At 38.7% G+C, this 11159-nt stretch overlaps 5 protein-coding genes across 5 annotated transcripts; 3 read left to right on the top strand and 2 right to left on the bottom strand.

The window, feature by feature from the left end:
• Nucleotides 1-38: 38 nt before the first annotated feature.
• LOC9307834 (ADP,ATP carrier protein ER-ANT1) lies at nucleotides 39-1691 on the top strand. Its single transcript, XM_021020609.1, has 4 exons — nucleotides 39-149; nucleotides 356-634; nucleotides 733-1104; nucleotides 1188-1691. Exons 2-4 carry the CDS (start codon nucleotides 371-373, stop codon nucleotides 1470-1472), a joined length of 921 nt encoding a protein of 306 aa, XP_020876268.1. The 5' UTR covers nucleotides 39-149; nucleotides 356-370; the 3' UTR covers nucleotides 1473-1691.
• On the bottom strand, nucleotides 1681-3022 carry LOC9309893. The gene is made up of 3 exons (XM_002871718.2): nucleotides 2384-3022; nucleotides 2213-2298; nucleotides 1681-2092 (listed from the first exon to the last, which is right to left on the bottom strand). The coding sequence occupies exons 1-3, from the start codon at nucleotides 2859-2861 to the stop codon at nucleotides 1796-1798; spliced, it is 861 nt and encodes a 286-aa protein (XP_002871764.1). The 5' UTR covers nucleotides 2862-3022; the 3' UTR covers nucleotides 1681-1795.
• Nucleotides 3023-3645: 623 nt separating this feature from the next.
• LOC9309892 (2-hydroxyacyl-CoA lyase) lies at nucleotides 3646-5806 on the top strand. The gene is made up of 2 exons (XM_021020888.1): nucleotides 3646-5238; nucleotides 5335-5806. The coding sequence occupies exons 1-2, from the start codon at nucleotides 3835-3837 to the stop codon at nucleotides 5647-5649; spliced, it is 1719 nt and encodes a 572-aa protein (XP_020876547.1). The 5' UTR covers nucleotides 3646-3834; the 3' UTR covers nucleotides 5650-5806.
• A 23-nt stretch (nucleotides 5807-5829) lies between these two features.
• On the top strand, nucleotides 5830-8978 carry LOC9307833 (DDB1- and CUL4-associated factor 4). The gene is made up of 13 exons (XM_021020889.1): nucleotides 5830-5921; nucleotides 6013-6137; nucleotides 6263-6406; nucleotides 6487-6617; nucleotides 6787-7011; nucleotides 7088-7251; nucleotides 7446-7546; nucleotides 7734-7892; nucleotides 8006-8061; nucleotides 8143-8200; nucleotides 8276-8399; nucleotides 8522-8632; nucleotides 8728-8978. Exons 1-13 carry the CDS (start codon nucleotides 5912-5914, stop codon nucleotides 8805-8807), a joined length of 1488 nt encoding a protein of 495 aa, XP_020876548.1. The 5' UTR covers nucleotides 5830-5911; the 3' UTR covers nucleotides 8808-8978.
• Nucleotides 8979-9086: 108 nt separating this feature from the next.
• Nucleotides 9087-10322, bottom strand: LOC9307832 (DNA ligase 6). Its single transcript, XM_002871717.2, has one exon. The coding sequence runs from the start codon at nucleotides 10040-10042 to the stop codon at nucleotides 9464-9466; it is 579 nt and encodes a 192-aa protein (XP_002871763.2). The 5' UTR covers nucleotides 10043-10322; the 3' UTR covers nucleotides 9087-9463.
• Between the last annotated feature and the right edge of the window lie 837 nt (nucleotides 10323-11159).

Genomic DNA, 11159 nt, shown 5'->3' with positions numbered 1-11159 from the left:
GAGATATAATATGTTACACTTGTGAAAAAAAAAAAAAACAACGAAAACGAAAACGAAATCGCTTCCTCTTCTTCTCCTCGACCACCTGGAAATCAATCTTTTGCCGCCGAGTTTTTCTCTCTCCGGCGGAATCATTTAGCAATCTCCAGGTTTTTCACTTCAAAACCTTTCCTTTTTACAATTTTTGTTCTTTTTGATTCGGTGTTTGATTGTATTAAAGTTAGAAACTTTATCCCTTTTGGGGGTGGTTTAAGCTTTAGGATTTGAAATTTCTAGAATCCTGAAGAAACTGTTTGACTATGACATCTATATTTATTGGTAAAGAATATTCTCTGATTCGTTGGTGTTGAATTAGGTGGGGAAAAAGAGGATGGCTTTAGTCGGAAAATCCGAGAGATTCTCTGCGGATTTTGTGATGGGAGGTGCTGCAGCCATTGTTGCTAAATCTGCAGCTGCTCCAATCGAAAGGGTGAAGCTTTTACTGCAGAATCAAGGAGAGATGATAAAGACAGGACATCTCATAAGACCTTATACTGGTTTGGGTAATTGCTTTGTCAGAATCTTTAGAGAAGAAGGTGTTTTGTCCTTTTGGAGAGGAAATCAAGCCAATGTCATTCGATATTTCCCTACACAGGTACTTCCATGGATTCATTTTGCCTGCAATTGCCCATTTAATCAACGTCCTCAGATTTGTGTTAAATTCTTATTGTCACTAAATTTAATTGCTCTTAGGCTTCCAACTTTGCATTTAAAGGTTACTTCAAGAACCTTCTCGGATGTTCGAAAGAGAAAGATGGTTACTTGAAGTGGTTTGCTGGAAATGTAGCTTCGGGAAGCGCTGCTGGAGCAACAACTTCCTTGTTTCTGTACCATCTGGATTATGCGCGGACCCGTTTAGGCACTGATGCAAAGGAGTGTTCTGTTAATGGCAAGAGACAGTTTAAAGGGATGATTGATGTGTATCGTAAAACATTGTCGAGCGATGGTATTAAAGGCCTTTACCGTGGATTTGGCGTGTCAATAGTGGGAATCACTCTGTACCGAGGAATGTATTTTGGGATGTACGATACCATCAAACCCATTGTTCTAGTCGGTTCCTTAGAGGTAATAGCATCTATCTATGCCGTTTTAAATTGTTTAGTCTAAAGCAAACAATAGCTGAAAATTGTTCTTTAATTATGTGACAGGGAAACTTCTTGGCTAGCTTTCTATTAGGTTGGAGCATTACTACCTCTGCAGGCGTCATTGCTTATCCTTTTGACACGCTTAGGAGGAGAATGATGCTTACATCAGGACAACCTGTAAAATACCGGAATGCTATTCACGCCTTAACAGAGATAATGAAATCAGAAGGGTTCTATGCGCTATATAGAGGAGTTACTGCGAACATGCTTCTTGGAGTAGCAGGAGCGGGAGTTCTTGCAGGGTATGATCAGCTTCACCGGATTGCTTATAAGCATTGGGTTCAGTAGTTTTGAATCAAATCAGAAATTATGACAATGAAAACTCAGCTCAAGAAAGAAAAGGTAGCAAACACCAAGAAGTCTCACTTATTCCAATGTGTTGTGCTAATTAACAGAATCTTGGAATTATTCACCAATTGAAGCAGCAGAAGATAGGGGAAATTGTTGATAATTCTTGTGCAGATACATTGGCTTTCAATAACCAAAGCCTCTTTACTTTTTTTTTTGTGTATTGGTGCAAAGCTTGTTTCATTCATGGGATATGTAAAAGGCGAAAACGTAAAAAAGCTTTTTGATGATACAAACACAAAAGAGGAAAACTTGCGTTGTTCTCAAGCTAGGAGCCAGAAGTTTTTGTGTCGTTTGGTGGTGATTAAGTAACCACCGAGCCTGCGGTTCTTGGGTTTAACTGCAATTGTCATGCAAGAGGCATTTTCGAGACAGTATTTGAGAACACCTCCATGCCCACGGCGTCTCTTCCATGCCCATCTCTTCAAAAGCCTCCACACCGGAGGTTTCTTCTCTTGTCCAACCACTAAAAGGCTCACTTCTTGTTTCTTTGCTTCTTCAACTATCTTTTGTCCTTTGTCTTTGTCTTTCCCTTCTAACCTCCTTATCTCCACTTCTATCTGACATATATAGAAGGAATCCACACATCACCAATTAGAAAAAGAATTTGATCAAAACAGTAAATAGTGTGGCTTTCATTATACGTATAAACAAACAATCGAATACCAAGTGTGACTCACCCCGGGACGTTTTGTTTGGCACAGTTTCTTCAAAGTATGGACCAATTCATCGGTTTTCACCTCGCGTTTTCGGTTCTTCCTTTTGCCTAAAACACAATCCGAAAAACCTTGTTAGCCAAACCAAACAAACCTTAAACAAGAAAATGAACAAGAGGAGAGAAAGAGAGGAACTTTTTCTAAACGGTTTTGCAAAGTATAACAGAAAAAGAGTGTCTTGTGGTTGTAAAGTATGCGTAATAGCCCATTCTAAAGCTCCGGTAGAAGCAAGCGCTTTATCAACCACCACCATTACTCTGTTCCCGCCTTCCGCCTCCTCCTCAACCGCCTCAACTGCTGCCACGGCCTCTTTTTTTCCTTCTCCGCATCCATTGTTAAAGCTCTTGCCATCATCTTGTTCTTTGTCTTCTTCCTCCTCTACAATTACTTTGACTCTTATTTCTTCTTCCTTGTCTTCAACCTCTTCACTTTCATTGTTTTCTTCTTTGGTTTCTTCTTCTCCGGATCCGGCATCATCACCATTTTCGCCTAGAAACTCGATTCTTTGGTCTCTCTCTATGGAACTCGAGTCCGGTTTGAACCTAATCGAAGGTGAATTGATCCGGACTCTTCTTAGACTCAACTTGGCTGATTTCTTGAGCGATCTCGCCATGTTTTTGTAACAAAAATAACTCAAATCGGAACCTTAGCATTGGTTCTTGAATGTTTTGAGAGTATGTATACGTGAGGAAAAATTTGGAGAGAGGACGTGCGTGCCATTAAAGATGTTTGATTGTTAATGGTTCCACACGTTGCTGTTTTTTTCTTTTTGTCAAGCTCTTCTGTTTTCTTTAATAAATTAAACGAGTCCAATTTTATTTGATAAAAATCATATGATGTTGACATTCTAAAAACGTATTTGTAGATTAGAGAAAGTTTTAAAAATTGTTAGCTCAATCGGTTGTGGAATTCACTACCGTTGGAGAAAAAATGTTTTTGTTTTGTAGAGTCGCATATACTCTATAGAATAATATACATTATGATCATGAGAAATCTTTGAGTGGTGCTCTAGTTTTGTCGTGGTCAAAATCATCCACTTTGTATAAAAAGCACAAATCCAATTTTGATTTGTTTTTCTTTGCCAACTACAAAACAATTATGGTGGGCAGCCCTATACAAGGTCACTTGTACCAAAACCAAACTGAACTCAAAAATTTATCATTTCATCACAATCAAATCCAAATTATTGAGAAGATTAGGTGAGTAGGACTTGCTAGTGAGTTGTGACCAAAACCAAAGATAAATTTATTGGACATATACTTTTGAATAATGTAAGTTGCAACATATAAAAAAAATTGAAAAAAAGTTCAATAAAATAGTTTGGTGATATCATTTTGTTGAGAATTTACTATTTGCTATGTGGATAGCTTTTAAATTAGCAAAACACATAACTACGTGTACAAGTTTGTAGAACACACAAAATGCGAAAATAATACTATTATTTTGGTGAATAATAGGCTAATAGTAGCCATTAATGCAAAACACATAATTACGTGTGCAAGTAAGAGTAAAACACACAAATCAAATATGCCTATATAAAGAAAGAAACTGAAACTTGAGCAAATCAAGAAAAGCATCTGTAAAAAATGGCGGATAATTCAGCAACCACTCCACCGTCAATTGATGGCAACGTTCTCGTGGCCAAGTCACTTTCTCATCTCGGCGTCACCCACATGTTCGGCGTCGTTGGAATCCCCGTCACGTCTCTAGCTAGCCGAGCTATGGCTCTTGGTATACGTTTCATCGCCTTCCACAACGAACAATCCGCCGGATACGCCGCTTCCGCTTACGGTTACCTCACGGGTAAACCCGGTATCCTTCTCACGGTTTCGGGTCCGGGTTGCGTTCACGGGCTCGCGGGTCTTTCCAACGCTTGGGCTAATACTTGGCCGATGGTGATGATCTCTGGTTCTTGTGATCAGAGAGATGTTGGTCGTGGAGATTTTCAGGAGCTTGATCAGATCGAAGCTGTGAAAGCTTTTTCGAAATTATCGGAGAAAGCGAAAGATGTTCGAGAAATCCCTAATTGTGTTTCTAGGGTTTTGGATCGAGCTGTTGCGGGTCGACCCGGTGGGTGTTATCTGGATATTCCGACTGATGTGTTGCGTCAGAAGATTTCGGAATCGGAAGCGGATAAATTGGTGGATGAGATTGTGAAATCTCTAAAGCAAGAACCGATTCGTGAGTCTCTGAGATCGGAGATTGAATCGGCGGTTTCGTTGCTGAGGAAAGCTGAGAGGCCATTGATCGTGTTTGGTAAAGGAGCTGCGTATTCGAGAGCAGAGGATGAGCTGAAGAAGCTTGTTGAAATTACTGGAATACCCTTCTTACCAACTCCGATGGGTAAAGGTTTGTTACCGGATACACACGAGCTCTCGGCGACTGCGGCGAGGTCTCTTGCTATTGGGAAATGTGATGTTGCTTTGGTGGTCGGAGCTAGGCTTAACTGGCTTCTTCATTTCGGAGAGTCGCCTAAATGGGATAAAGATGTGAAATTTATATTGGTGGATGTCTCTGAGGAAGAGATTGAGCTTAGGAAACCTCACTTGGGCATTGTTGGAGATGCTAGAACAGTGATTGGATTGTTGAACAAGGAGATCAAAGAAGATCCTTTTTGTTTGGGGAAGTCTAATTCGTGGGTGGAATCGATTTCAAAGAAGGCGAAAGAGAACGGTGAGAAGATGGAGGCACAGCTTGCTAAAGATGTGGTTCCTTTCAATTTCTTGACTCCTATGAGGATAATCAGAGACGCTATTTTGGCGGTGGAAGGACCGAGTCCTGTTGTGGTATCGGAAGGAGCTAATACAATGGATGTAGGAAGATCGGTATTGGTTCAGAAAGAGCCAAGGACAAGGCTTGATGCAGGAACTTGGGGAACTATGGGTGTTGGTTTAGGTTATTGTATTGCTGCTGCTGTTGCTTCTCCTGATCGGCTTGTTGTTGCGGTTGAAGGAGACTCTGGTTTCGGATTCAGCGCCATGGAAGTTGAGGTAGTAAAAACATTTACATGAGATTAGCATAATGTAGAATTGTCTTTTGTCTGAATCTTATATGGATAAGCGTTTTTCTTTGATGATTGATTGCAGACATTGGTTCGATACAATCTACCTGTGGTGATTATAGTCTTCAACAATGGTGGTGTCTATGGTGGTGATCGAAGGGGACCTGAAGAAATCTCAGGTCCTCATAAAGAAGATCCAGCACCAACATCATTTGTTCCTAATGCAGGCTACCACAAGCTCATTGAAGCATTTGGAGGCAAAGGTTATATAGTGGAGACACCCGATGAGCTTAAATCCACTCTCGCTGAGTCGTTCGCCGCAAGAAAACCCGCAGTGGTTAACGTCATCATCGATCCTTTTGCTGGTGCTGAAAGTGGGAGATTACAGCACAAGAACTAAAAGCTTTGTGGAGAGATTTAATAATAATGTTGAAGTTGTTTGTTGTGAACAAAAAAAAAAAGAAGCGTTTTAGATTTCAGTTTTTGACTATTGTAAACCGGATCATAACCGGTTCAGTTTAAACCACGATTGAATAAAATACACGTTTCCGGTTCAATTCTCTTAAGCGTCCTTGGTTTAACCAAAACCTAAAAGCTATTTGTATAGCGCCTTTAATGGAGTCTGAGAAGAACAGAGAGAACAGAGTCGACTCCGACACAACATGAAGCCAGGTCTTTGAATCTTCTTCCTCGACGATTCTTCTATTTTCAATGGCGTATCTGAGATTTTGATGTGGGATTTTGTTTTTGTTTTTGTTCTCAGAACTTCCTGGGTTTTATTACGACGAGGAGAAGAACAGATATTTCCCCATTAAAGGTCCTATTCCTGGGGCAAAGTCTTCTTCTTCTTCAAGAACGAAACAAAAACCAGACCCAAAGCCTGAACAGGTCGGTTTACTTCAAATTTCAACTACTTACGAATTTGTGTAAAGGTCGAGTCTTGCAGAATCAATGTGAATTGTCCATCTTCTCTAGCTTGAATCAGTGATTAGTTTATATTGAAATTGGATCAGGAAACTAATTATCAGAAGAGGACTAAAATAAAAGCATTGAAGCTAGTTTATTCCCGAGAGTTGAATGGCAATGTTATTCCTGTCAATAAGAAGATGTCTAACTTCAAGGACGAGATTCAAAAGACACAAGCTTCTTATCCTGTGGTATTACCACCAATAACTTAACCTTTATGTTTCTTATTCAAGATTACAGAAGACAGATATGAAACATTTCTTATGTTTAGGTATGGAGATACGGATCCACAGAAGACATAGGCGATACTGCTTTGAAACAGTTTCAGGTTGATGTACAAACATCTGTAGGCTTGACCAGAAAGAACATCCTAGTAGCAGGCAGTGCTGGTGGTTGTTTGAGGTATGTATTAGTCACTTTCTTGGAATTTTCGATGTTTCAAGATTGGACTATGAAAAATTATGTTTATTATCTTCATGGAACTTTATGTATTTCGATTTATTGAAGAGTTAGTTGAGCTGTTTAAGTTATTTCATGCCAACCTATATGCTTTGGAAGTTTTTTCTTGCAGCATTCTAAGAGTTTCCAAAGATAGACAAGTATACGATGGTGTAATCGAGTGTGATCCAGTTTCTGTTCTTCCTCGCAAAGAAAACGATACAGAAGAACCGGAAGCACCTGAGTATATATGGAAACCTGCGCAACCTTGTCTGGTCGCCTTATCTACTATATCTTCTATTGAGTTAATTGGAAGATTTGATGCATCTGAAAACTCCCACCCCGTGAACCGGGCATTGTATCCTCTAAATGTGTCTTCTCTTTTACTTTCGGGCTTGATTTCCCATTTGTAAAATCTTGACACGAGAAAACAGGATAACTACACTGGGATCAACTGGCCGTGGGGGGTCGATTTTTATCTTAAATGTTGCTGAGGAAGTGAACATACTTATTACGCGAAGCCTCCAAGGGAATGTTTCCTCTGAATGTACCATTTGGACAGCTGATTGCAATATAAGTGGGAGTCATGCAGCTATTGGTACCTTCTCTTTCTTACGGTGTTATATTTTTGTCACCCAGGACTTTTCTTTATTACAATTACAGTTATACCTAGAGAGCAAAGTAACTGTAGAAGGCAATGCAGAGATTACCAATGCTTTTTCTGTGAATGCACTCGGTTCAGTAATTTCAGGAATCATATGGAAAATATTAAACGATTTTGATATATTACAGGTACCGACTTAGGAGCTGCTTTGGTTGATTTGGAAACAGGAAAAGGTTCATACTTTCTCCGAAGCAAAAGCGATGTTTTTACGCTACAATTTCATCAATCGGTATTGTTCTCTTAATTCGAAGCTCCAAGATGCATCGTTTTCTAGCAGCTCAATACTGTTTCTCTTAGTTGAATATATAACTAGAGCCAAGTTGCTGTCTGAACCTCCTTCTGACAAGTTAAAGTCATGTCTTCATTTTTACTGAACGACACATGTATTTATGTTTTGTTTCTACTTCTTTTCCCAGGGAAACATTGTTCATTGCGGACTCAGAAATGGAGCCATTGTGTCAGTGGATTTACGTGAGAGACCAGGGAGACCTTTTCCAAGGCTCACTAGACACCAGATACGATATCAATCATCGAGTAAAACCGGTCAAACTACTACAAAGAAACAATGGTTCGAGGTACTGCTAAGATCATGCAACGACTTTGTTGTGGTCACAACTTTTCATATTTTCCTCTTGAGCTTTCCTCACAGCATTCTGGTGATAGTTTTCTATAATTATCATTTTTGCAGCTCCAAGGAAACATAAACCCGTCTCATGTAATCTATATGCCGTCATCTGTTACATGGTTGGTAAACAACTGAAACCGTATATGAAAATCCTCTTCTTTGTTTTTTTGACTCTATTAATTTTCTCCTTCCTTCTCTAGCCTGAAGACACTAAAAACTTCTGATCAGTACTTAATGGCAAGCTCCATGGATGGAACAGTGAGTACCTACTAGCTCTATCTTCTGCATATACTTACTACGAGACTGACAAGAGCATTTTTTCTCTTTTCTTAGATCAAGCTATACGATCAACGCATGGTTAAGAGAGGGGTCGGTGTACAGACATATGAAGGACATGTAAATTCTCATACTCGCATTGAATTTGGCATCGACCCGTCAGAAAGATTTCTTATGTCAGGTAATAAAGAGGAACCCCCTTTGTTCCGAAACCATAACCGCTATGTTGGATCTTGGAAAAGCATCAAGAGTTTGTTCATAATGAGATGATTTACGTTTATTTGGCTTGGGTGTTTGATTCAGGAGGAGATGACTGCTATACTCGCATTTGGAGTATCAAATCTGGTCAACTTATGTCTGAAAATAAATTCTCCAACTCTGTCCCTTCAGTTGTGTGTTGGTCTGCTGATGAAAGTACTTACAGACTGACCTTTCTCCGGCTTCTTGAGTTCTTATGTTTTTTTTTTAATCTTTAGTGGAAACAGAAACCTCTAATGTTGGTTTTTCAGGACAAAGAGACCACCAGAAAGATAGCATTAGCCACGGGGCATGGCTTGGATCTCGCGAAGCAATATTCAACTTGTTGTAAGAAGGTTTTAGGACAATGGAAGTTGTTGCTAGAGATCATATTCAATAGAATGCAGCAGAACCATGATTTGAGGATAGAAAGTTCCTTTCTTTGTAACAGTATCATAGAATCAGTTGTTTTGAAATTGTAAAGAAGACAAAATACTTCTGTTCATTTTTGTTCTTTTTTCCATCTTCAGTGCTAATAAGTTTTGGAAAAAGCTCCTCAATCAAACACTGGGTTGAGTTAAGCAACATACGCTCATTACCAGAATAAGATCAGGGAAATTGAAAGTAGGAATCAGATAACATTCAAACATAAATGCAATGCTCTTTGGAATCAACACCGAGTCAAAAACTTGATAAATCTGCAACTAAATGACAATGTATGCATATATGATTACAGCTTTCTCAATGAGGCAAACGTAGACAAAACATTGAGCTTCTTACATTGCAAAAAATGTCCCAGGGCAAGATCTTTCGGTCATAGTTGCCATGACGATGAGCCAATTGTAACTCCAAGATTCACAGTTGGCTTGCCATTCTGTATATGAGTAAGCAAAGTCCAATCTTCCAACATTCTCGCTCAGCTGTAGTATCAATGCGGTAGTATCCGTTGATATCAAGCAACAGCTCATCCCTCTATTAGCATTGGCAGAAATACACTTCTTTAGCCTCCTAAACCTTGGTTTCATCTGAAGGAACTTTGTTGAAGAATTTAGTTATTGAAGCTTGCTTTGGGCCTACAGATTCAACCTTAGAACAAGCTTTTCCTTTCTTCTTTGGTTTACCTTTTATCTTTCTGTTCCTCTTCACAGGAGAAATGCTGCTCTTCTGAGAACTACTCATGCTCTTAAGCTTGTGAAACTGCGATGGCTGACAACTTTCACTCCGCTCGGTTTCACACTGAACAAACTCCAGTTTCGAAACAAGTGCTTCGTGGTTGCACGAACTAATCCCATCTCTAGAAGTGAAAGATATAACAGCAGAGACTTGCTCATAGAATTTAGTCTCGTGCTCGTAAAAATTATCAACAATTTCGACTATATTCCTACATGTCCCTCTAATCATATCTGTTACTTGGTCTTGTGTAACCCATTTAGGTAAACAAATCCTAAGCTCTTCCAAAATCTCCTCCTTACCACAAGTCAAATCCAATGAAACCTTCTCATCCAGAGGCTTGTCAGAAAGATTCTCATCACCCATTGAACACAATGTTTCACTTTCTCTTTGGGTGTAGATTGATTCATCAAGCATTGAACACGATCATCCTAAAACCCTAAATCGTCACCGGCGCTCGTTAGAAAAAAAGATTAGGAAATCGAACCTTGGCCTTGCAATGGAAAAATTGAATCGTGATACAATTGAAATCTCCGGCGAGAATCGTCCTTGTACTGCGTTTGATTTTGGTGGGAATCGGGAGATATATAAGGCTTGGAGCCTCTCTGTTTATCAAAGGAGGAGACGAACGGCGACGTGCGGCGACGGCGTCGTGTCAAGGGGACCAATGGGCACGTTATTATTATTATTCGGGTTTAAACATAATACGTGATTATTTAATTAATAGATTAATTGATGACGCACTTAATAAAAAAAAAAAAAATTGAAGCTTAAACGTTGCAACTAAAAAAAAAATAAATAACCGACATGACCAACACATCTCTTTACGTGAAAATGACTACTATAACTAGATATCTTAAGTCGCAGATTCGTATATTATGTAATCAAATCGTGTTTGTTTTGAGAGTGAATCGTGTTTGTCGCAGATTCATTTATATATACATATCAATGGTTTATAGTTTTTTTTTTTTAAATCAATTGTTGAGAGTGAATTTAAGTAAATTGTTTTTAAAGATTTAAAAATATTCATATTTAGTAAAAAAAAAAATATTCTCTCCCAAAACAACGCAGGTCCGCTTCGTCGGAGGTCCGCTTCCCGCTTCGGAATCTTAGTCGGAATCGGAAGCTCTTGGAAGCTTTCGGAATCTCGCTTCCATCGCGTTTCCAAAAATTCAACTTTGGAAGCTCGTTGGAAGCTTACGATTCCGGTTTGGAAGCTTGCGCTTCCATTTTATAAATTCAATTTTACAAATAAAACATGAAATTATTATTTTTAATCAAACAAACTCAAACTAAAAATTTTGCATACTAATCTTTGTATTTTATTTTTAACAAAATTATGTTTAGAAAATAGCAATGACATGAATCTAATATGTGAGAGATATTATAAATGATTAATTAATTTAGATTAATTTCGAGAGACTTGAGTTTGATCATATTTTTACCTATAATATACATAATTTGAAACGATTTTGTTTGATGTTATTTAAAAAAAGAATGAATATAGTGTTATAATTTTTTTCTTGAATTATTT

Source organism: Arabidopsis lyrata, assembly GCF_000004255.2.
Source record: "Arabidopsis lyrata subsp. lyrata unplaced genomic scaffold ARALYscaffold_6, whole genome shotgun sequence".
Classification (NCBI taxonomy): Eukaryota; Viridiplantae; Streptophyta; class Magnoliopsida; order Brassicales; family Brassicaceae; genus Arabidopsis; species Arabidopsis lyrata.
The sequence above is the reverse complement of the archived record's forward strand: the minus strand, read 5'-3'. Positions and strand labels throughout refer to the sequence as shown.

Coding starts and splice junctions, on each gene's coding strand:
- LOC9307833 (XM_021020889.1), top strand. Junction 6,618..6,786: donor AGTGCTGGTGGTTGTTTGAG/GTATGTATTAGT, acceptor TTTTTCTTGCAG/CATTCTAAGAGTTTCCAAAG. Junction 7,252..7,445: donor TGGGAGTCATGCAGCTATTG/GTACCTTCTCTT, acceptor GATATATTACAG/GTACCGACTTAGGAGCTGCT.
- LOC9307832 (XM_002871717.2), bottom strand. CDS start 10,042: ATGCTTGATGAATCAATCTACACCCAAAGAGAAAGTGAAACATTGTGT.
- LOC9309892 (XM_021020888.1), top strand. CDS start 3,835: ATGGCGGATAATTCAGCAACCACTCCACCGTCAATTGATGGCAACGTT. Junction 5,239..5,334: donor TCAGCGCCATGGAAGTTGAG/GTAGTAAAAACA, acceptor GATTGATTGCAG/ACATTGGTTCGATACAATCT.
- LOC9309893 (XM_002871718.2), bottom strand. CDS start 2,861: ATGGCGAGATCGCTCAAGAAATCAGCCAAGTTGAGTCTAAGAAGAGTC. Junction 2,299..2,383: donor TGCAAAACCGTTTAGAAAAA/GTTCCTCTCTTT, acceptor ATTGTGTTTTAG/GCAAAAGGAAGAACCGAAAA. Junction 2,093..2,212: donor GCCAAACAAAACGTCCCGGG/GTGAGTCACACT, acceptor TATATATGTCAG/ATAGAAGTGGAGATAAGGAG.
- LOC9307834 (XM_021020609.1), top strand. CDS start 371: ATGGCTTTAGTCGGAAAATCCGAGAGATTCTCTGCGGATTTTGTGATG. Junction 635..732: donor TTCGATATTTCCCTACACAG/GTACTTCCATGG, acceptor AATTGCTCTTAG/GCTTCCAACTTTGCATTTAA. Junction 1,105..1,187: donor TTCTAGTCGGTTCCTTAGAG/GTAATAGCATCT, acceptor ATTATGTGACAG/GGAAACTTCTTGGCTAGCTT.